Source organism: Pygocentrus nattereri, chromosome 18 (genome assembly GCF_015220715.1).
Source record: "Pygocentrus nattereri isolate fPygNat1 chromosome 18, fPygNat1.pri, whole genome shotgun sequence".
NCBI lineage: Eukaryota > Metazoa > Chordata > Actinopteri > Characiformes > Serrasalmidae > Pygocentrus > Pygocentrus nattereri.
Window position 1 is genome coordinate 27104130 of NC_051228.1, and position 23432 is coordinate 27127561.

Genomic DNA, 23432 nt, shown 5'->3' on the forward strand with positions numbered 1-23432 from the left:
AAGGTAGAATTTGAAACAATGGTGAAAGCTTTTCATAATAATGCTTTTTATTCATGGTAATATAATAATGATATTCTATTATAAATTTACTTACAATTTCCAGTTGGGAAATACTTTATGTACATGTTTTACATACATACACCAACGATAAAAAACACTTTTTATAGTTAATTAAAAATAGTATTTTCAGTGTGTAATTTAGGGCAAACAGTTCAAATATAATCTAATAAATATTATGAATGTCTTAAAAAATCTGAAACATAAAAATAATTATTTGCAGTTGTTTCCGCACGAGGGCGAGCTCGAGCCCTGGTCATATGATCCAGACCACCAAGATGGCGTCAGGGCAGCAGTGGGTGTTAGTAGAGATGGTTCAAGCTTTTTATGAGGTTAGTGCCGATTTTAAAGCGACTGGGTCGCCATACATCTTTCCGTTTTGTGTTTGCTCTGTGGAGAACGCGCTTCAGTGCCGTTTCAGGGCGAGTTTAATGGGAAATGGACAAAAAGAGTAAAGTCGTCTCACCTGCTTAACGTTTGTTGGTCGAGTTGAGGAAGGAAACTCTGGCTGTCAGGGAAACATCAAGCTACACGCTTAGAAAGATGGATTTCTAGCTAAATGAACGGGTCTTTTTAGAACATAAGTGGTTCTTTGGAGGGCGGATTTTTCAGATTGATGAAGAATGTGCTATGTGTGGTTGTATGTAGAGTCTTTGAAAATGGTTGTATAGCTAACCTATAGCACCGAATAGAGCTCCTCTGTTGTTACGATGTCAAGCTTAGAACAGCCCTTTTTAGTGCTGTCTACCGTTTTCAAAACGGTTTTGTATAGATCCATCTGCAGCACATTCTCCGTCGCTCTGAAGAACCATTTAAGCATAAAATGGTTCCATATAGAACTCATGGGTCTAAGAGCCACTGCCTTCACTCTTCAGTGGTGTTTCTGGCGGGACTGATAAAACCCAATATCACAATGCTAGAATATATTATACTATTTCTTTATCAGATTATATTAAAGCTTGCATTAATAAAGTTAGTGATCCTCTGCCACCTCAATACAGTGTATTATTAACCTGAGAAGTTTGTTTGTTGGATTGTGTTTACTTCTCTTAAAATTAACTTACACCAAAGGCACTTTTACACTGTGTATTTCTACCAGGGCGTAAAGTAAAATGTTTGTCATGGACATCATGGACGTCATAGAAACATGTTCATACATCTTATTGACAGCTACATGTTATGAGATTTCCTCTATGTTTTCCTAGGTAAAAAAAAAAAATAAAATCATTGAATAACCACAACCAGAGATGCTGACAGGCTGATTTTATTTCTAGAATTGTGATGATGTACTAAATGCTTGTGTGTAATAGAAACTTTTTAAATGACTTATTTGCTTCTTTTCTTAGGCCCCGGCCTATCATTTGATTTTGGAAGGAATCCTGATTTTGTGGATAATCAGGCTGCTTTTCTCAAAGACGTACAAGCTTCAGGAGAGGTCTGATCTCACTGAGAAGGTAGAGAGTTCCTGAATGTTCTATTGGATCTTAAATATAGACCAGTTTTAATAGGTTTTCATTATTGTTGACCTGAACTGTGTCTCAGTTCATGTAAATGAATTTTGTCTATCCTTTTTTTGATACAGGGATTGGAGGATGATTGAATAGAGTGTACAGAATACAGATTTTGCTATTTTAGAATTGGAAATATTGTAATATTAAAAGCACTTCATGGTATTTCTAAAAGAAAAGGAGAAACAATTCCTTTGCTGCAATCAAAACTATTTATGCGTCTTTTATTTTTCTCTCCTAGGAGCTTCAGTTTTGTTTTTGGATCAAAAAATAAAAGCAAAATGAGTTTTTTTTTTTTTACATGGTTGTCAAAAGTAGATTATAGCGTAATATGACATTTTTGTTTAATAATACTCCTAATATGGTGTGCTTTTAGGCTAAAACTATTAATCTTAGAAATGAAAGACTTAGTTTTTTCCAGGTGATATAAGGTTAAAGTCTCTGTCTACTGTGTGTTTCAGGAAAAAGAGGAGTTAATCGAAGAGTGGCAGCCAGAGCCTCTGGTTCCTGCTGTGTCCAATGACCACCCATCCCTAAATTATGATGTTGTCACTGGGTAAGATCGCTTCCTACATCTTTCATGCACTTTCCTCTTGGTTCTCACTGGTTAACAGGATTATGTTAGGGCATAGTGATGCCTGAATATCATCCCACTTTGGACATGGTATTTGTATTAACTTGACTGATTACAGCAACTCTTATCTTCTCCCAGATGGGAAAATAATTGAAATGCGCAGTGTTCCTGTTTATTGCTAATGGCAGTGTTTTTTTGTTTTTTTTTCTCTTTTACAGCCCTCCAAGCCACAAAATCACTGTAAATGGGAAAGAGTGCATTAACTTTGCCTCATTTAACTTCTTGGGCCTGCTCGACAATGAGCGTGTTAAGGTTTGTAACACTGTGAATGCAGCCATTAGGCTAAGCACTTTTCCACGCTTCTTAAAATTTAGATTGTATCCATCTCTGAATGCTGAGTGGTGCTTAGATCAGACTCTGCTTATTAAATCTTAGAATCATACTTATTGTTTTCAGAGATTGCAAAGGCAGTCTGGCTGTAAAATAAAGTTTAATATGTTATTTGTTATGTTATATGGTATTCTGTTGTTCAGCATTGCGTCCCTTCATATAATTGGTTTTACAGATTTCACAGGTTTTCATTGTTTTGGTCCATCTCTTTCAACAATACCCATAATGCATTACACAACCACTAGAAATCTATACAGTGCCCAACAAATCCATATTGCTAGCCACTGATCTAGAGCTTTTGACCTCTATTGTGCTTTATTCTTGTTCTTTGTTGTATCCATCACATAACACAAACTCATTCACTTTCATCTTCAAGATACATCATTAGAAGGTGGTATTTGTGGTGTTTAAACCAGAAAATCTCACTCTTGGGTCTACTGTAGCACTGCTATGAGAGGAAAGCATACAAGGTTTTTCATAGTAACAAATGGTGTCTCTGCAGAGTTTTATAATTTTTTCTTCTTTTTTTTTTTTGACAGCAAAAGGCCCTGGCGTCTCTTAAGAAGTATGGTGTTGGTACATGTGGTCCAAGAGGCTTCTATGGAACATTTGGTAGGTGGTCATCTGTCCTCAAATTTTTGAGAGGTAAAAAATAGATTTTTTTGTGAAGTCCTAAAAGTTTTATGCCTTTGCAACCATTTTTCTAGATGTTCACCTGGAGTTAGAGGAACGCTTGGCTAAGTTCATGAAAACAGAGGAGGCCATTATATATTCCTATGGCTTTGCCACCATAGCCAGCGCTATTCCTGCATACTCCAAGAGGGGCGACATAGTCTTTGTGTAAGTGCCTGTGGATCGCCCAGAGGTCTTTGTTCTAATGCTCCACGTTGTCTTCTGTATTTTTATGTGAGATGAACTGTGATATTACAAAATCCAATATCAGTCCGATTATTGGTTGGTCTTTATCGTCTCTTAAATTGATTGTTTCTCCAGGGATGAAGCAGCATGTTTCTCCATCCAGAAGGGCCTGCAGGCTTCCCGCAGCTTCATCAAATACTTTAAACACAATGACATGGAGGACCTGGAGCGGCTGCTGAAAGAGCAGGAGCTTGAAGACCAGAAGGTGAGAAAGAGGAGACAGAGTTTAACTGTAGTGCATTATAGAGAACACATGGGATTGTCAAGTTTAGTCACAGAGAGTCCAACACAGTTTGGTGATTTCCTTGCTCTAAAATTCTGCTGCACTCTGGCTCTCTAGAACCAGAACTGATGATCCCTGCTGTACAGATAGACAAACTAAAGTAGCATATCAAGTAATGGAGAAGTACAGTCTCACAGTCCTGGTCCTGGAATACCCCCTGCACAATGTAGTATTTTCCTGCTATAAAACACACTTCAGCTCAGTAAGGGGTTGTTAATGAGCTGCTTAGTTGGATTAGGTGTGCTGGGAGCAGAGGCTTTAGTTAATGGATATTATATAACACAGTTCTGTGCAAATATTTGAACACACATGGTCAAATAATAGATTTTCTAAGTGAAAATAAATGAAAATGTCCTCTGCAGAGAACACACTACAATATCTTCAAATAAAATGCACAATTTATATTTATTTGCTGACTTTAAGATAAAATATATAGTATATAAAAATATAGCACATAAAATGTGCCAACTTTTGCACAGGCCACATTTTATGTTTTGTCCTAAAATGTGAAATTCAGTATAAAATGTGAGAACAGTATATATAGTATATGTATTTGTACAAGACAAAAATAATATTTAAATGTTCTTGTATGAATGTGTGTGTCTGTGTGTGTTTTTCACCAGAATCCACGCAAGGCTAGAGTCACAAGAAGATTCATTGTCGTAGAGGGGCTTTACATGAACACTTCAGATATCTGCCCTCTCCCAGAGCTGGTGAGAAATGCAACTGTAGCATGATTTCACTTTAGCTTTACTTAAATTATAAGATTTGATTTTAAGAGATCACATATTGACCTCTGGGATATCTTGAACTAAAATATAGAGAAGACATATCTGTACCCAGATATTATCAGCAAAAAATGTTAGATGTCAAAAGGATAGAAAGAATGAATCTGATCTAATCCTGTAACAAATATATTCTTAAATATTTACACTCATACTGTGTGGTGTGATGTTGATAGCATAGCATTTGTGTGGTAGGATTGTTTGAGTACTTTGAACATGAAGGCATACTTTCAGATGCTCATTTTTTTTCCTTTTTAAAGCTAGTACGTTTTAAGGATGAAATATTGGAACATATGAAACTCAAGATTTCAGTCTTAGAAAAGTAAAAGTGGTGCTGTGCCATGTCTACTAATGCTTACTCAGTCTCTAATTTAACGTGTGCTGAGGAGGCATAGCTTGTAAATATACTGTTGTCATGGGTGTGGTTGATATTCGCAGGTGAAGCTGAAGTACAAGTATAAAGTACGCATATTTTTGGAGGAGAGCATGTCTTTCGGTGTGTTGGGAGAGCATGGGCGAGGAGTCACAGAGCACTTTGGAGTCAGTGTGAGTAACATTGTCTTGCCATTACTGAAGGAATACTGCTCTTAAAGCTGACATTCTACATTCTTTGGTTAAAAAAAACACAAAAAAACTAAACTAAACAAATGAGACTCTGCTAATGAGTTTTAATGTAATTGTGATTTTTACTGTTTGTAATATAGATCGATGACATTGATCTCATAAGTGCCAACATGGAGAATGCTGTGGCTTCCATAGGTGGATTCTGCTGTGGACGATCATTTGTTATTGATCATCAGGTAAATGATCAGTTCTTGCTCTTTCAGTGCCACGCTTGTTTGTATAGTGAAAAGCCAAAGGTTTTTCATGGATAACTGGCTGTTATTCGTCTGTGCTTAATTGTAACAGACAAACCTAAAATCACAGACATGGTTTAGGCTTTATTGAATAACAAAATGAAGCCTAATATAACATACAGTAGCAAGAAAAAGTATTTGAACCTTTTGGAATTTTATGGTTTTCTGCATTAATTTGTCAAAATGTGATCTGATCCTCATCCAGCTTCCTATAGCTGTGGATCAGACCTGCATCATTCAGGAGGAATTTTAGCCCATTCTTCCTGGCAGAACTGCTTCAGCTCCTTCATGTTCCTTGGATGCCTCATGTGTATGGTTGTCTTTGAGTCAATCCATAGCATTTCTGTAGGGTTGAGATCTGGGCTCTGACTTGGTCACTCCAAAAGGCGGATTTTGTTTTTCATAAACTATTCTGTTGTGGACTTGCTCCAGTGTTTTGGGTCATTGTCCTGTTGCATCACCCAACGTCTACACAGTTTAAGGTGATGTCCAGACACTCACATTATCCTGTAGAATTTTTTTATATACTTGGGAATTCATCTTCCCCTCAATGATTGTAAGCTGGCCAGGCCCTGATGCAGCAAAGCAGGCCCAAATCATGATGTTTCCTCCACCATACTTTACGGTTGGGAAGATAGTTTCATGGTGATGTGTGCTATTATTGTGTTATTATTTTAGGCACATTATATTTGTCAATACACTTGACTTGGATAAGGATTAGATCACATTTTCTGACAAATTAATGCAGAAAACCATAAAATTCCAAAAGGCTCACATACTTTTTCTTTCCACCGTAAATGGCAGTAACACTATGCATTGCGTTTGCGTATATATTTACCACACACCGGATTATTAGCCCAAGTTAAAGGACATATATGACCTGACCAGGGTTAGCTTGAGGTTCGTGTGCACAGTTTACACAACCATTAACTTTAAGTTTTTTTTATTTTTTTATTTTAAACTTAAGCTTTTTTTCTCATAGCACAGACTAGACAGGCTAATTATTAGCTAACAAACACCTTTGTAGGCAAAGCTTATGACTGTACTCAACAGAAGCAACATGAAGTTGTAGCTTCTCTGCACTATGTCTTGTAGCTAAATGCCATTTTTGTTTAGAAATACCAACAGAACCACAGGAGAAGGGGTCAGTCTCCAACTCTAACATGCTTGGAGTTCAGGGTCGACTTTTGGCAAATGAGTCGCATGAATTTTCATCACTGTGATCTGTAGCTACATGTAGGATGGTTTGATCTCTTCTATATCCCTTCGTCATTGTCTCTCGTGCTACCGGTTACAATGAAGTGGAGCCTGCGATTTAACTTCAGAAAACCAGGAGTTGTGCATCACTACTACTAGAACAATTTGTGCTCTTGCACTCTCATGCCTTCAAAGCAAAAAGCATCCTCAGGTTTATTAAAAATCTGCCTGTTTAAGTATCAATTGTTTATGGGACATTAAGGATTTGTTGATTAACAGTTAATCATTAACATTCTAGTTTAAATATATGACGTGGCTTGTTTTTACTTTAGAGCTGTGCTTGATCTGAATCAGATCATACAGTCTAAAACATTTGAAGAATGATCTTTGAATTGTGGTGTAAATGATCAAAAGAAAGGGGTATAATTTTATACATATGTGCTTTGAAATGTACACTGACAAAAATTCAAGCTTACCCAAATATCGTTGCATGAAGTCCAGATACTTCGCAGATGGAACCACTCGATCAGAGCAACCGTTAGATTCACCAAGAGGAGCAGCATTTCTTAGCATTGAGTTTGAATAGCTGCCGTGGTTTATGAAGAATACCGGAATACTGTTATCTAGATGTTAAGTGGTGACTGCATGGAAATGTCTTCTCACTGATGTGCATGTGTGCGTTTTAGCGTCTGTCTGGACAAGGCTACTGTTTCTCAGCCTCTCTTCCACCCATGCTGGCTTCAGCTGCAATTGAGGCCCTCAACATCATGGAAGAGGACCCAGGTATGCGCATGAAGAATAATTTGCAGCACTCATAATCTTGGTTTCTCACTTGCACTTCATCTTTCATTGTATAAAAATGTACCGAAAAAGCTGTGTAGGATGAGTGCAGAAAGAAGAAGTGGTGAGTAGATTAATCTGAGTTGTTTGCCTTTTTGAAAACCATCAAATGATTAGGTGCATTCCTCTACTCAATTGAACTGGCAAGACTTCAAATAGAAAAAGAAAGCGAGTGAGAGAGACTGATATCCTCCTGATCCATACCATATGCTGAAAGCTGGACAAAGTTTTTACATTTAACCTTTGAGAAACTACAGGGCTCTTCTAACACACACCAGACCTCAGTCTGCTGAATAAAAGCTGAGTAGTTAAAAAAGCAGCTCATTCACATTAGAGCCATGCAGTGTATATTTTTGCTAATTATTGTCATAATAATGGCTTCACAATACTGAGTGTTTTTATTAGAATTTGTGGCCAGTTACAGAAACATGGTTATCGTATATACAAACAAGCCTTTATAGGCTTTTATCAGTCTGCTCTGTGAGTTTCTTATCGCTGATACAGAAGATCATTGCACTACAACAGTGATTGTGTTGAAAGCTGCGGTTGAGTTTGCTTTCTAAACGAGTTACTGTTGTGAAAACTGGTGGCATACTTTTCAGTATATCACATCCATCTCAAAATAATTTTTCATAATTTGTCTTTTTTCTCGTCATTGTCATGAGATTCTTTCTTTATTGTTAGCGCTGCCTTTGTCATTACATCCATTTTACTGTCACATGCTATGAAAACAATACTCTGGGCAGTTGTGGGCAGAATTTTGACCTCCCGTCCTTTTAGCTGTTGTGGTGGCCACGTTATGGCAATGTTACATTTTTAAAAATTCAAAAAAATTGATCAGTTCACTAAGCAATGTTGACCCCTGTGCAAATGAACATCTAATTGATCACCAAACGTCTTATGTGTCCTGTGAGCATCTCATATTCATTCTATACCTAATACAAGCATCACATGAAGGGTTCTCTGTGTTTTTGATACTCTAACTGGCCTTTTTCATTAGGAACACCATTCTAATAATATGAGAGGGCCTTATCTGCTCTCTCAATAGCCTCAATTCTTTGTGGTATGGATTTAACAAGATAGTGGAAGTATTTCTTATATAATCTGATTCATGTTGACATTATTGCACCAGATAATTGCTGCAGATTTGTCAGCTGCACATTCACTCTGTGAACCTCTTGTTCTACTACATCCCAAATGTGCTCTATAAGCGTACTGTATTTATTATCATGTTCACTGAACAAGTTTAAGATGACTTCTACTTTGGGACAAGGTGCATATCATACAGCAAGGTAAGATAAATTGTGGTTATAAAGGGATGTATATGGTCCACAGCAGTACTGAAATAGGCTGTGGCATTCAAACAATGTTTGATTAGTATTAAAGGGTCCAGTGTATGCCAAGAAAACTTTTCCCAAACCATTACATCCCCACTTCCTGTTGACACAAGGCAGGTTGGGATGGTTTCATGCTGTTTACACCAGATTCTGAGACTCTGCAAAAATTAAGATTACTCAGACCACTCAGGTGACATTTTTCTTATATTCAGCTGTCCAGTTTCTGTCACAACTACAGCCTGAGATTCTTGTTCGGCTGACAGGTGTGGAACCCAGCATGGTCTTCTGCTGCTGTAGACCATCTGCCTCAAGGTTCAAAGTGTTGTGTTTACAGAGATGCCGCTATGATCACCACTGTTCACAAGAGTGGTTGAGTTACTGTAGCCTTCCTGTTAGACTGATATCTAGCCATTCTCTACTGACCTCGCTAATCAAAAAGGTGTTTCTGCCCATAGAACTGCTGCTCACTGGACAACAACCTGGTCAATCAAAGTCACGTAGATATGTTTCTCTCCATTGTAAAGGTTGATGTGAACATTAACTGAAGCTCTTGATCCGTGTCTGCATGATTTTATGCATTGCACAGCTGCGACATGATTGGATAATCACATGACTGTTCCTAATAAATGTGGTCACTGAGTGCCTTGAAGACATATTGCAAACGTATTGCAAAAATATCATGCACCTCTTTTCCAAAAGGCTTTTTTTAGTATCTTGTTTTGAAAAGACAGTTTGCATTTAGTCATGAATGGAAAGGGTATATAGTGACATACTTGAATACTGTGAGAGAGAGTCTGGAAAGAACTAGTAGGTATAATTCTTCATGATCCTAGATCTGTTTTGACATTTGCATATTTTTTGTTTCAATAAGAATTTGAGTACAGATATCTGATCCTAGTGGAGGGAAAACTGGCAAAGCCTGGCAGGGGCTTTCTAGCACATTTTTCTCAGCAGTAGGTGCCTAGGGTTCCACAGCCCTGGTCACATCTTAGCAGTGTGTATTAATTGTGTGCTGGGCTTATGTTGGACTCGTTACTGCTTTTCTGGCTGGGCCTTGGCTCTTTTAAGCATCAGTCACATAACTTAACCTAAGGTGAAAATTCCCCTTTTTTCTTCTTTTCTTTCTCTTATACAGAAATTTTCACCATCCTGAGGGAAAAGTGCAAACATGCCCACAAAGCATTGCAAGAGTAAGTTGTAGTTATGTATTCTGATGGTTTTTCAATAAAAGAGCAATGTGTGCTTGTTCAAAAACTTCTGTAGAGTTCTACAAATCAAAACAATTCTATAATGTTACCATACCAAAAACTGTGATGTAGTTAATGGAAACAGAAGGTTATTCAGAAGGTCTGTTATTATTGGAAAGAGTTGGAGAGTGACTCACGGTCTGCAAACACAATTAGCCGAGAAACAAAATATATTTGAGTGTGTTATTCAGTAAAGAAACGGATTGATTGGGAGGGGCTGGATACCAGTCTTGAATCATACATTTGAGGTAAAGGCCTATCACAAATATTGCATAATTGCCTGATTGAGCTGATTGCAAGCATGTTTCACAGTTGTTAGCTTTCATAATCATATATTTATGTTGCAACAAAAACTGAGTTGGGTGTGTTTTCGTCTATTGGGATAAAGCAAATTTATCTATAAAAAAAGAATAAAATGCTTTTACTAAGACTTGTCATGGGTCTTATGAAATCTACAAAAGATCTAACTAACACCTTTAGAGGGCAGAAGTGAGTAAGGTTTGTTCAAATTGTGTCTATTGGAAGCTACTGAGAAATGACAGGAAGCAAACTGTTGATACGCCTAATTGCACACTTTAGCTTTCAAACAAGACATTGTTAATCATAGTTGTTCATATGGCGATTGATCACCAACTAAAATTTTATGATTGTGACAGGTGTAGATTGCACAATGTTTTTGTTGGTCTGGATGCTATGATTCACTCAGTAATCTGTAAACAAATGTCTGCTGGTATCTACAAAAAGTAACATTACTGTTCACATTAATAATAGTGTGTTGTGAGTTTATTTAGTTATTTATTTATTTTTTATGGAGAGGTCCTGTGTTGATGTTGGGTTGTGCGTTCTAGCATTCCAGGGTTGAAGGTAGTCGGGGAGGCGTTTGCTCCAGCACTCCATCTCCAACTAGAGCACAGCACAGGATCCAGAGAGAGTGATGTCAGGACACTACGATCCATCATCGACTATGTAAGACAGGGCCCCAAATAACAGGGGACAAGCATACAGAGTGAATTACTTTTGAAACATGCAGTACATACAATACTTGAATAACTTTTGTGCAAGAATCATAGACCACTTATTTATATAATTTTCAGTCAAAAGACCCATTCAGGACATACACTATTGCCAAAAGTATTTCCTTACCCATCCAAATAATTGAATTCAGGTGTTCCAATCACTTCCATGGCCACAGGCGCATAAAACTAAGCACCTAGGACTGCAGACTGCTTTTACAAACATTTGTGAAAGAATGGGTCGCTCTTAGGAGCTCAGTGAATTCCAGCGTGGTACCATAATAGGATGCCACCTGTGCAATAAGTCCAATTGTGAAATTTCCTCGCTACTAAATATTCCACAGTCAACTGTTAGTGGTATTATAACAGAGTGGAAGAGATTGGGAATGACAACAACTCAGCCACGAAGTGGTAGACCATGTAAAAATGACGGGGTCAACGAATGCTGAGGCGCATACTGCGCAGAGGTTGCCAACTTTCTGCAGTCAACCTCCAAACTTCATGTGGCCTTCAGATTAGCTCAAGAACAGCATAGAGAGCTTCATGGAATGGGTTTCCTTGGCCGAGCAGCTGCATTAAAGTCTTACATCAAAAAGCGCAATGCAAAGCGTAGAATGCAGTGGTATAAAGTGCCGCCACTGGACTCTAGAGCAGCAGAGGTGTGGTTGGCAGAATTTTTGGTAGAATTACTTGCATTGTGAAAAGCAGAAAGCACAACCAACCTCTAAGACTGAACTTTGGAGGAAATATCTGAACACATTTCCTTGAAAAACTGAAATTGAATATCCTGAAAAGATGCTGGAATAAAAGTAAAATTTGCACCGAATACAAAAGATGTCATTATTATGTTTAGTTGATGAGCCGTCTGTAAGTTTCTGTTGAATATTTGTATTTAATTGCTATTTTCACTGGAAATGAAAAACGAATGAATGGACTGACTTGCACAGTACGGTAGAAAGGGAAATTTCAGAGGAACATTAATACAGACTAAAGCTTTGGTTAGATTGTGTTAATTGGTTTATAATTTATGATGTCACTGTTTTTTGGCAGTGTTTGGACAGACAGATAGCTCTCACTCAGGCTCGCTATCTAGACAAAGAGGAACGCTTTCTTCCACCGCCCAGGTATGGTTCACAATGACCATATATATTATCATAAATTGTCACCATGCATTACAATATGCTTTTCTGAACACAAAGGGTGTATTGTCAGTATTTGATGAACATTGACTATTTGCATGTTTTGTTTTAGAGAACAAAGTTGGTCCTGTTTTACTGGATTTAGTAAAGCAGAGTATGCCAAATACTGAATAAAAATCATTGCATTGATGGTGTTTTTTAAAGTAGCATTACTAGTTCTTTCTCAGTTCCAACAGATGAAATGTCTGAAAAATTATATATTGTGATATTGTGTATCATGAATTTTCTTGAAGTATTGTAAGATTACACTTTTGCCATATTGGCTACCTCTGTGACAAATGCAGTATACTTAAGTTGTAAAATCGTAACGCTGTTGTTGGAAGAAAACCTCAAACATTTTTGACATTTTTCAGTACATTTCATAATGAATGGACCAAAAGAAATGACCCCAAATTACTGGGGGGGGGGGTCTGATTCCACTGACTTACACTAAAAGTAAAGTAAGCTTTTTTTCTTCTGTAAAGTTCCCATTTTTATACAAGGTTTTCTTCCAACTACAGTGATAAACCATGCCATTTAGGTCTGTTGGTTCATAAACATGTTTACATTTTTAACTTTGGCTGGTTTTTAATATTTTACCCTTCTTGTGTCTGAAATGAAACATCTTTTTGTGAATTCTCTTTGCATCTCCAGCATCAGAGTCGTAGTAACAGTGGAGCAGACCGAGGAGGAAATTGAGAAAGCAACATCCTGTATTCGAGAAGCTGCTCTTGCTAGACTTGAGTGATTGCAAATACCTCCAGCGTGGTGACAGACGTTGATTTCAACACCACCGTCTCTGTCAGTCAGCTGCAGACTGTTCACCCATTCTGAGGCTTCAGAGTCTTTTTATACTGTCAGTAGCAGGAAGAAAACACTGGACAGCTGTTGAGTTGGCACAGCCATTAGCACTGGGGACCTCGCCATATCTTATGTTGTCAGAAATTAATCCACATAATAATTGCACCTGTTCGTGTTTCACTACATAGATAATTTCTAAAATGCTGATCTTTGAGTCTCAATTTTACATTGAAATGAATGAAAACTGTTTCATGTTGTAGGTTGGATTCAACAAACCTGTTTGTTCCCTATGAAGCCTTGAATAACGGTTACAAGTATAATAAAGTATAATAAATATTGAAAACAAATGTTAATGCTAAGCAGAAATGTTTGTTATATATGTGGTTACTTTTACAGACACTGCGTTTGTGTTATGTTTATCTCTCTATATTAACAAGATTTACTTCCACAAAAGCTGTTTCAGTTTTTTCCGTAAGGATGCCAAAAATGTGTGTTTTAACACATGCACACTTGTGAGGTTCTTCTTCTGAATTTTAAGGGAACATTTTTTTAAGCCATGAGAAATTATTAAATTATTATGTGATATTGATTCTCTTCCTTTTTTGTTTTTGATATGTTGCATGATTCTATCAGTTTGTCCTGGTGGCATGACTGCACTTATCAATGAGGATGTACTTTGTTTCCTTTTATATCGATTTATTACATTATTCCAAACAAATCAGAATATGCTATATGCTTCATCTTCTTCTGCGCTTTTAGTGGACGGTTTGTCACGTCACAACTTGAACCATAACCAGTTCCTCTTTTGCAGCTAACGAGAATAAAAGAAAATAGAGCTGTAATGCAAAGTAAATGTTTTGGTTCAGTCATACGCTTATGTCATGCCAAAGATCATGCCTGATGTAGATGCACAGTTTGTGATCTGCCTTAAGCTGCTGCTAACTGCTTACTGTGTGGGGGTTTCCTTAATAAACTGTCAAGGGGTTCTGTGTCCAGTTTGCAATTTTATGTCAACCATGTTGAGTTGTAATGTTTGAGTGGTTTGATGTCAAATAGTTTATTGCAGAGAATCTTACTGCCGTCTTTCTTTAAGGTGGTGGTGACAAGAAACCAGCTGGTCCTATGACTATGCTTATTGACCAGCTAAACCAGCACCAAACTATCACTATGTAGTTTTTTATTATTATTGTAGATTATTAATATCACTATCATTGTATACATTTTTATATATTATCCAAAGTCACCAATTAACCTACACATCTTCTGAATTTGTATATGCCTGTCGAAGGTGGTAAAATAGTGGCAAATCTGTAGAAGGAAAAAAAAGAAGGGGGGCTATTTTGCCTTACTGCACCTTGCATATCTCTCCACCATTCAGCAAAAGCCTTGTTTCAAATCTATCATAAAACAACGTCTCAGGAATCAGGCAATGCATTTCTAACCATTTTGAGTAATTACTTTCTGTAAGGGAGCCTTTATAAGTGGACGTCTGGTTCCTATCACCTCCACTGTACAAAATTCTGACTTAGTAACTTAGAAACAAGCAAGCCACTCTGAATGACTGTGTTCACATCTTAACCCGTTACTTGTGCTGACGTTTTGAAAACTCAGTAGAATTCCTCTTTAGCTTAGACAGAAAGAAAGCGGGGTGGTGGTTTAACATTTTTGCAGTGGTTCCCTTCTCTCTCATTTGCGAGAGAACACTGTTTATATGTAGTAAACAGAGACAGAGTTGCACGTCTTGTTTAGAAACAGCCAAAGCGGTTTTGATGTTTGGCGCAGTGTTCGCCGTTCACCGCTAGATGGCGCATTTCCTCCAGCCTATGAAGTTTCCCAGTTTCTCCCGCTTTCCCTCCCTCGGGAAGAGATCCATCCCACGTCATGAGCTCTCTGTTCGCTTTTCCAGCAGGACACTTCGGGAGCACCGAGGAGCGGAGAAGCTGTGCGATCATCTTGAGGTCGTGCGTAATGAAACGCGCCGTTGTTGTGGAAATCAGCCGCCGCGCAGAGCTCCACTCACTGCACACCTGAGCGCGCCGCTACAGCCGGGACTGCCTCCTCTCACAGACTGGTTTGAGTCGCTCTCACAGGGGTTCCTGCCTCAGAGAAGCCCGCAGTACCTGTGTGAATCTCGGATGCTCTGTCCGTAGGTTTTTTTTCCTCCCCTCCCTACTGCTCGGCACCAGCGGCACCGCGCGAGGATGGGTACAGAAAGGATTACGCGTGGAATTTTAATTCATTCCTTCCACATTTTCATTCTGGCGTTGTGCGTCTTGGACGCGTCGGGTTCAGGTAAGTGCTCGAGCTTGCAGACTTAACCCCACACATACTGGGAGAAACACTGATGGAGAACCGGGGGAGAAGTGTAGCTGCACTCTTTAAAGAGAAGCGCGGATGGAGGACCGGAGCGCACTGGGGCTGGGTGGCGTTCTCGTGTTTGTGATGGAGACAAAAGTTAGGACTGCTTGCCTTTGCGAAATAAAACTCATTTGCAACGACGCTGCGATCCCTTGCGATAGTTTTAAATGAAGTCGCACAGGTTTGGCGATCCCTTGCGATAGTTTTAAATTCCCTTGTGTTCCCTCGCAATAACTTGCTATTCCCTTGCAATAGCTTTGAGTTCACTTGCAAAAGTTTTGAAACCCTTTGCAAAGTCCACTGCATGTGCGAGGGAACGCGATGCGTACTTCTCGTTAAGCATGGGCTCTGTAATAATGCATATTGGCCAATATGCTGAGGTCGCCGCTGTTCTTAAGGGATTAGTCGCGTTTTCTTCAGGACGCATGAAGAGCAGAAGTTAATCAGACTCTCATTTAAAAGTGATCTCTCGCCTTTGTTGGGCTAATTCACTTACCTCCCCATGGAGAGGTTTCCTGCTGGAGTTTGGGTTCTGCCATTTGGTATGAGGTAAAGGGGGAGGGGGTGTTGGGGAGGGGGGCAAACGAATTCATGGAGCTTCTCTGCTAACCCTTTCATCACCCTCTCCTGCAGAGCTGCACCTGAAAGCTTTTTATGACGGCGCAGTGAAATGGCTCACCTGGCTAACAAAGCCTGTTCAGTCTGACACTGAGCCTCAAAACAAACCGCCTCCGCGTTTCTTCAGAGTCACGCAGCGTTTGAGCGCCTTCTGAAGCTGCTGCTGCTGCTGTGGTGGCGGTTTTATCAGCGCATAGGTGTAGGAACGCCTCAGCCCTGAATGGGGCCACTGCCAGACCGTTGCTTTGAGTTAAAGGGCTGCGGGGGGTGACTTTGTGGCTGACCACAGGAGGTTTAACTCTTCTTTTTTTCTTGCTGCCCACTGTTGACCCCCCATCAGAAAGGTGTAGGGATATTCAAGCAGGCCCATTGACATGCTAATTGGTTGTCTTGCTAATAGCAGGCCTTGAACCCACAGGCAATAGTCTTCAAGCCAAACAAAGAGGGGCTTTTGTTTGCAGGAGGGGTGTATTTTTGAGAATGTTAATTTCGTTTTACAGTAAGCCCTGCCATCTTTAATGGAATGTCTTTCCTTTCATGTATTGTGGACTTGCTCCTGGTCATCTGGGGTGACCAAAGTCTACAGTCTCACAGACTTTAAGGCTTGGAAAATTGAGATTAAGACCTGGTCGCTTGTCTCAGCTGTTGTCAAACAGCGCCTGGGCCCATGAGTTTGGTGCTGTGAGTGCACGGCCATGACATTCCAATTTCCCAACACGCTCAATGCTAATTCAGCAAGGCGAATTTGAACAATAACATCTAGTCCAAGTGATTGATGTTGGGGTTCCCACTGTGGTGTTCTCTCAAACCATGCTTCCGAGTGGGTCCTCCTCGCTAACGCAGTGATCAAATTAGTTTAGGAGTTTAATAACAGATCTGCTGGGGCCTGGAAGGAACACATCTGGGGGATATTTACAGTACATGTGAAAACCCCCCCACTGGTGTAGAAAACAAAGTTCTAGCTGGCTCAAGGCAGAGCTAACAAAGACAGCCACTTTGGCCTGATTTATGAAGAAGTATGTGGTCACACCATTTTTGCAATGATGGAGTAAAGAATAAAAAATGTGGTACTTGTTTTACACTGTTTGTGTGAGCACAACCCCCCCCCCCCCCCCCCAAAAAAAAAAAAAAAAAAAAAAAAAAACTATCCTTGCTCCTGCTGCTGCTGCTGAGCTGTGAACTGAAGCAAACAGAGAAGAACTGGACATGGCTGAAAAGTTAGCCAGAGTTCACTCTGTTAATCCAGTGTTAACCAGGGCAGGGGGGAAATCTTCAAAGCGCAGGATGCCCCAGGTCGTGGGGGAGGCTTTGCAGTCGAAAGCCATGGAGAGGGCAGTTGATCCTTTAAGACCTTTTGGATACAGTAATTTAGCCATGGGAATGGCCTCATCGTTAGAATGTCTGCCTTCCTTGATGATATGAAAAGATATGCATGGGTGAGGTTTATGAAGTCCACATTAAGGGATTATATATCAGAGTACAGTACTGAGCCGCCCATGAGAGTATCCAGGTCAGTGGAAATGAGCAGAGCAAGATGGGCAATAAATATGCCTTTGTTTTCTATTTAAAGGTAATTACAAGCTGATGACAAACAAGGCAGTGCGCTGGGAATGATGTGAACTGGCTGCACACAGGATGGCTTTCACTCTGCGTGTGTGTGTGTGTGAGAGAGAGCGAGAGTGGGTGTATTAGTTGTTGGTGTAAACGGCTGACCTCACTGATTATATTTGATCATGATACTTTATGAAATAAATCAGTGCATCATGAAATCTCAAATTTCACTTCAACTTAGTTGGGCTATTTTAGGTGTAAATAATAAAAAAAAAAATGGAGTGGAAGATTTTGCCCAGTAATTTTGTTTTGCCAAAAAAAAAAAAAAATTAAGAGTTCCTTATAGATTATCTACAGATGCTCAAATTATGTGGTGAATTTCAGTTAATTGTCTACAACATTAAGTTTAGTTGTAGGTTGAGGTTAAGTTTAGGGTTGAGTTTAGATTTAGTGATGTAACTACTTTTTCCAATCTGTTAAACTTGGCAATTAAATGGAAATTGTGCACTAAAATTTGTGAAAATATTGCCTTATTTAATTTTGTTCTCTGTAGAGGATGTTAACTTTTTCACTTAGAAGATCAAAAAAACATAATTTGACTTGAGGTGTTTAACCTTTTGTGTACAACTGTATTTAGCTGACAGTTATTTAAATACAAGGTGACCATAAATGGAGCATCTGCAGTCTAAAATGTTTCAGGCTAAAATGTTACCCTTTAATGAGCATTAGTGTAAATTACTGTAATTTTGTTGAACAGAATAAGTGTAGTTGAATCGACAGCTTTTTAGCATGTGTTTGTGAGAGCAAGAGTGCCCGGCTGGAGTCTTACAGTAGCGTGCATTCATCAGCACAGGCTGTGGTGCTAATAAAGCTTTTGACGCTGTCCCTGGAAAGAGATGTCAGGATGATGAAAGATATCTCTTTATTTCCAAGCAGTAGGCCTTCAGAAGACTGCAGTTAAGAGGGCTGTGGTCAGCGGTTGTGTATGAAATGGAAATATATTTTTCTAACGTTATTAAGCTCTGGGACGGAACCAAAGAATCTCTAATCAAAACAAGGCAACATTCAGAGTGCACTTTATTTCCTGAATGTTGGCGTGCCAAGGTTGGCACTGGACAGCTAAATCATCCTTTACAAAATGAGGGTGTCTCTGAAGCATACCTGAGGCTGGTGAAGAAATGTTGTGTGCCATGCCGAAGTCCCTGGTGGAAATGAGATCTCAGCGGCACGTCATTAGATAATCTGCCACATGTGGGGAGTGCTGAAAGAAGCCTTAATGAAGAGACGAGGCAGGGGAAAGAGTGGCAGGGTTACTGCGGAAACGAGGAGGCCGCTTTGTTACTGTGGAGAAGCCCTTGGATTATGGTGGGCTTTAAAGTGCATTGCTTAAAGGGTCTACACAGACCATATATGAAATCTGAGCTGCAAAAACAGCCTGTTTTGATTTTAGTGTTTGTGATGTCACTAAACTCAAATGCATTTACATATATGCACCCATTCAGCCTACAGCAGTTTTCAGCCTACATTCAGTTTTCAGAACTCAAGGCTGCTGGCAAAAATAACAGGTCTGGCACAAAATGTATAGAAAACAATTAAATTGCAGTCACAATATTGGTGAGAATAATCGCAATGACATTTTCCCAAAATCATTCAGCCCTACATCTGAGTACAGGGCAGCCAATCAGAACAGGGGTCATCATCTGATGTCTCAAAAGTACAATAACAGACAGCCTGTTTAACTCTTTAAGGGCTAAAGGGTTAAATGGTTATATGAAGATGAATTATGACTGTTTTTGGACGGTTAGCACAGTTGGTTAGAGCGTGGTGCTAATAACGCCAAGGTCGCGGGTTCGATCCCCGATTGATACGGGCCACGTTTGATTTAGGGGGGCAGTCGTGGGCTGGAGGTTAGGGAACCAGCCTTGTGACCAGAAGGTCGCCGGTTCGATCCCCAGAGCTGACAGCACATGACTGAGGTGTTCTTGAGCAAGACACCTAACCCCCAACTGCTCCCCGGGCGCCATGGATTGGGCTGCCCACCGCTCCGGGCACGTGTGCTCACGGCCCCCTAGTGTGTATGTGGTGTTTCACTTCACGGATGGGTTAAATGCGGAGGTGAAATTTCCCCGTTGAGGGACTAATAAGGGTCTCTTAATCTTAATTTTGGTACACAAAAGCACATGAATATAAGAAAGTAGAAAAGTGACATGTAGAATATAGGCCCTTTGTAATACAGCAGACTAGTCTTGATTGATTTTTTTTTTTTTTTTTTGTGGGAGTTGGTCTTGATTGTGATGAATAAACCAACGCGTCATAGATTTTCATTAAGAAACAACCTGTGCTGAAGATTTATTAGCACTTTCCTGGAACTTTGCAGCAAATCTTGACTCTCCTCCAAGGTCTCGTCCTCCTCTCACTCTGCCGTTTTCTCAAGCTATATACATTCGTGTCCTTCATTGGTGTTTATGACGCCTCACATTTTATGTCCGGCATATATTTAACAGAGTGACCGACAGCTGGGATGGAGTGTGCCAGACATGTTCTAGTGTAGCGTTTGAGCTGTTTTTTCCTTTGCTATTTTATTTTTTCTTCTTCTTCTTTTTGGGTCTGTTGTTGGATGGCTTAAGTCTGTGAAATTTCTGCTGACTCCAGCTCTTGAAGATTTCCTTTGACAGTTTAAGGACCCCAATTCATCCAGACTCCATGTTAAACCCATAAAGTGACATTTTTCCAAGGGCCACCCAACGCTAGCCCACGTCTAAACTCACTAAAGCCTTCAGAACTGAGCAGAGCCAGGAATCAACCTGAATCAACAGTGAGCATATTTTATCTTTTTGGAGATTTTTTTTTTTCCAATCCGCTTAATAAACCTCTCAAACTTTACGTTATGCCTCCACGAAGAGCGCTTTTGACCAGCCCCTGAGGCCTTTACGGCTTTATGATGCGTTTTCTGAGTGAGAACGTTCCCCCAGACGTTAAATCACGCAGGATTAGATAGTCACATGTCGCAGGCCTCTGCGATTTATATCTGTCTTATGGGATATGTGTATAGAGCTCGGAGTTAGAACCTGTCTTTTAAAGTGAATCCATGCTCCTGAGAAGATGATGGCACCAGGCAGATGTTGGCATGCCACGCACTGATGTCTGCATACCATGCTTTTCAAAAGCTGCAGTGGGAGTTGTGAGGTTATCATACTTTTAGCGCTGAATGGATGATGTATGTGACGACAGCACAGTCCAGTTATAACAACCCTCTGACAGGCACGAGGCAATGATTTTTCTAACATGAGCCAGTTTTTTATTTATTTTTTTTAATGCACAAACTTTGGCACGTTAGTAACTCTTCTGACATCCCTGGAGGGTGTGCAGAAAACTTATGATAAGCTTTCATTTATACTGAGATACTGCAAGCAATGTGTCGTATGGAGGACTGGCTGCTTTAGATGGATTGTTTTTCTGGAAGACCAGTAGTTTAGTGGTCGCCAGGAACGCCTGCAGAGCTGACGTGGCGCTTTTTTTGACACAAAGTCTCATCAGCAACAGAGCATGTTCAGCACAATATTAATGCGGTTGCCTTCTATTGGAAAATTGGATCCCATCTTCATTCCTGGTGCCGTAGCCTACTAATGTGAAGGTGATTTTAATGTATTCTCAGCTTTTTTTCCCCTTTTCTTCTTTATCTCGAAATATCTTTGTAGCACAGTATTAAAAGCGATGCCTGTTTCTGGAGCACTGTTCTTAACTTTTCTGCAGAGGTTGCCTTGAATATTGTAATGTATATTCCTGAGAAGCAACGTGCAGCTCTTCCAAATGCATTCAGAAACGTTTCTCTGTATGCTGTGAGTTTGCACAGGGTTATTTTTCTTGGTAAGTGTTAGATTACAGTAATGCATCTCGCTCAGATTGGTTCATTTGCGGTTGAAAATGGAAACTCGATGTGAATCCAACATCATTTATAATGATTATTATTCCAATACATCAGCAAGAAATCTCACATTTGTTTTCGAACTCGAGCATCACTTTTTTGGCTTCATTTTCTCAGTTAATGACAGCGAAATATTTGGCGAGTTGGCAGGCTGGCTTGAAATGTAATTGCTTCAGTCTATAACTGCCCTGACTTTTTTATTTTTTTTTTTGCATTTTCATTAAACAACTTGTTTGACTTTCTGTAGAATCCACTTGGGCCTGTAAAAAGTGTGCCTATATGTTGACGCATGTATGTAGATACTTGATTGTTTAAAGTGTAATAGCAAGCATCCTGCTGTGCAAAAGAACCAGAAAGCTGGTCATGCATGTCCATAAATACCATGAGAGATGTTCCACCGAGGAAACCACCAATTATTTCACTGGGGTGTTTTCAGACTCTTTAAAAAAGGTTAGTCTTTAATCCAATGCCTTGTAAGATGCTGATCAAAAGGACTGACTGTGGGTGTAATGTCATGGGGATTGATGTGACTTGTGTGTGTGTGTGTGTGTGTGTGTGTGTGGAGCAAATGATGATCTTTTCCAAGGAAAGGCGAAGGATCTAGAGCGGTGTGCTGAAAGAGTGGTTTATGGCTGTAACTTGCAAATGAGGATAAAACAAAGAATTCCGACTAGACTTCAAAAAGATCTGACAAGGAACAAATGTCCATTTCACCCGGATTGTTAAACGCATAAAAGGCAAATGCAGGCACAAGATTGATGACTTTGATCTGAAGATATGCTTTATGAGATCTTTTTGGCAGCATTTAGTTGGTTAATAATTGTAGCAATATGAAAACGGGCGTTACTCGCTCAGATATTCTCATGATTTTGTGATTTCTTAGGCCCTTGGCTGTATGTTTTTGGAAAGCTTATCTTTTAAATGAAATGAAATCTGCAGGATGGTGATGAGTGGTAAGTTTACATGCAGTTGCATTCTTTGTTGCGATTCCACTATAAAGCAGATGTACACAGAGGGTGGGAAAAATAACCACGCCATAATGAGAAATCTCAAGTCAGTCATGCTTTTTCTTTTTTTTTTTTTTTTTCTTTTTGCCAAATTAGGAATGAGAAAACTCATTCAGGCAAGCAAGTACATCTTGATTCGGTACATTTAATTAATACATATACAGACACACACACCACACACTACACATTTCCACCAGAAACGTCTCCAAATCCCCACAACTTGTATAGTATAGCTCTAGGAATGCCAATGCAAAGGTATGTCCTTAGCATGAGCTGAGACGCATCATCAAAGATGTTACCAAAGGTCATCAGGTGTTTCTGGTCTTTTAATTTCATATAAACACAGGCGACCCAGCTGGGGTTAATCAGTCCCCAGCCTACAGCCCAGCACTGCTGGTCCACAGATCAACCAAAGCAATCTTGAAACTCTTTCATTCTCTGTGAATTCTCAGTCGTAGCAAAACAACCTAATCGAATTATGGTGAAACTTCATTCTGCATGTTGAGTAGTTTCTTAAAGCGTTGTAATTAGATTAAATCATGACAAGGCCAGGGATGTACACCTAGTACTAATTAATTGAGGTTGTGTATTAAGGTTCATGTACTGTGGCTGTTGGAGAGGTGAAGTGGATTGTGGATGTCAGCCAGAGGCAGATGAAGTACAAAGGGGCTTTTATGTGCATCCATCACGTATCTATCCACACCATGCCGAGGTCTCAACGGTCCAGGTGTTCACTTGAGAGAGAATCTAGCATTCCACCAGATGGTACTGAGGCCTCGTACTCAGGCCCAGGAGGCATGCTGAAGAGGAGGGCCCAGATCAGAACGCCAAAGAAAGAGATAACTGAAGAGTAAGGTTTTGGACTCCTGACTCTCAGCGAGGAATGTGCTCGAAATGGCCTCCAATTACATCCAGCACTGACAGAGGAGCATGAAATATTTTTTGTTTAACTTTTGTGGATTGTGGTGTTAGGCATCAGGACGGATAT

The 23432-nt window shown here is 39.7% G+C and overlaps 2 protein-coding genes across 3 annotated transcripts in view; both read left to right on the forward strand.

Moving 5' to 3' along the window:
• Nucleotides 1-306: 306 nt before the first annotated feature.
• Nucleotides 307-13970, forward strand: sptlc1 (serine palmitoyltransferase, long chain base subunit 1). Its single transcript, XM_017697356.1, has 15 exons — nt 307-389; nt 1404-1511; nt 2027-2121; nt 2358-2451; nt 3069-3141; nt 3237-3369; nt 3523-3652; nt 4354-4443; nt 4954-5061; nt 5220-5315; nt 7256-7352; nt 9882-9936; nt 10842-10959; nt 12057-12130; nt 12839-13970. Exons 1-15 carry the CDS (start codon nt 318-320, stop codon nt 12930-12932), a joined length of 1437 nt encoding a protein of 478 aa, XP_017552845.1. The 5' UTR covers nt 307-317; the 3' UTR covers nt 12933-13970.
• Nucleotides 13971-14898: 928 nt separating this feature from the next.
• Nucleotides 14899-23432, forward strand: part of ror2 (receptor tyrosine kinase-like orphan receptor 2) — a 108572-nt gene continuing 100038 nt past the window's right edge. For both annotated transcript variants that reach the window (XM_017697354.2, XM_017697355.2), the window contains exon 1: nt 14899-15277. In XM_017697354.2, the coding sequence (XP_017552843.1) occupies nt 15187-15277 (91 nt within the window). In that variant the 5' untranslated portion in view covers nt 14899-15186. The remainder of the gene's footprint in view (nt 15278-23432) is intronic.

What these genes read in the sequence shown, in the direction of transcription:
- sptlc1 (XM_017697356.1), top strand. Translation starts at nt 318, where the DNA reads ATGATCCAGACCACCAAGATGGCGTCAGGGCAGCAGTGGGTGTTAGTA. An exon ending in CATTTGTTATTGATCATCAG is followed by an intron (nt 5,316 to 7,255) that starts GTAAATGATCAG and finishes TGTGCGTTTTAG; the next exon opens with CGTCTGTCTGGACAAGGCTA. An exon ending in GCCCACAAAGCATTGCAAGA is followed by an intron (nt 9,937 to 10,841) that starts GTAAGTTGTAGT and finishes TGTGCGTTCTAG; the next exon opens with CATTCCAGGGTTGAAGGTAG.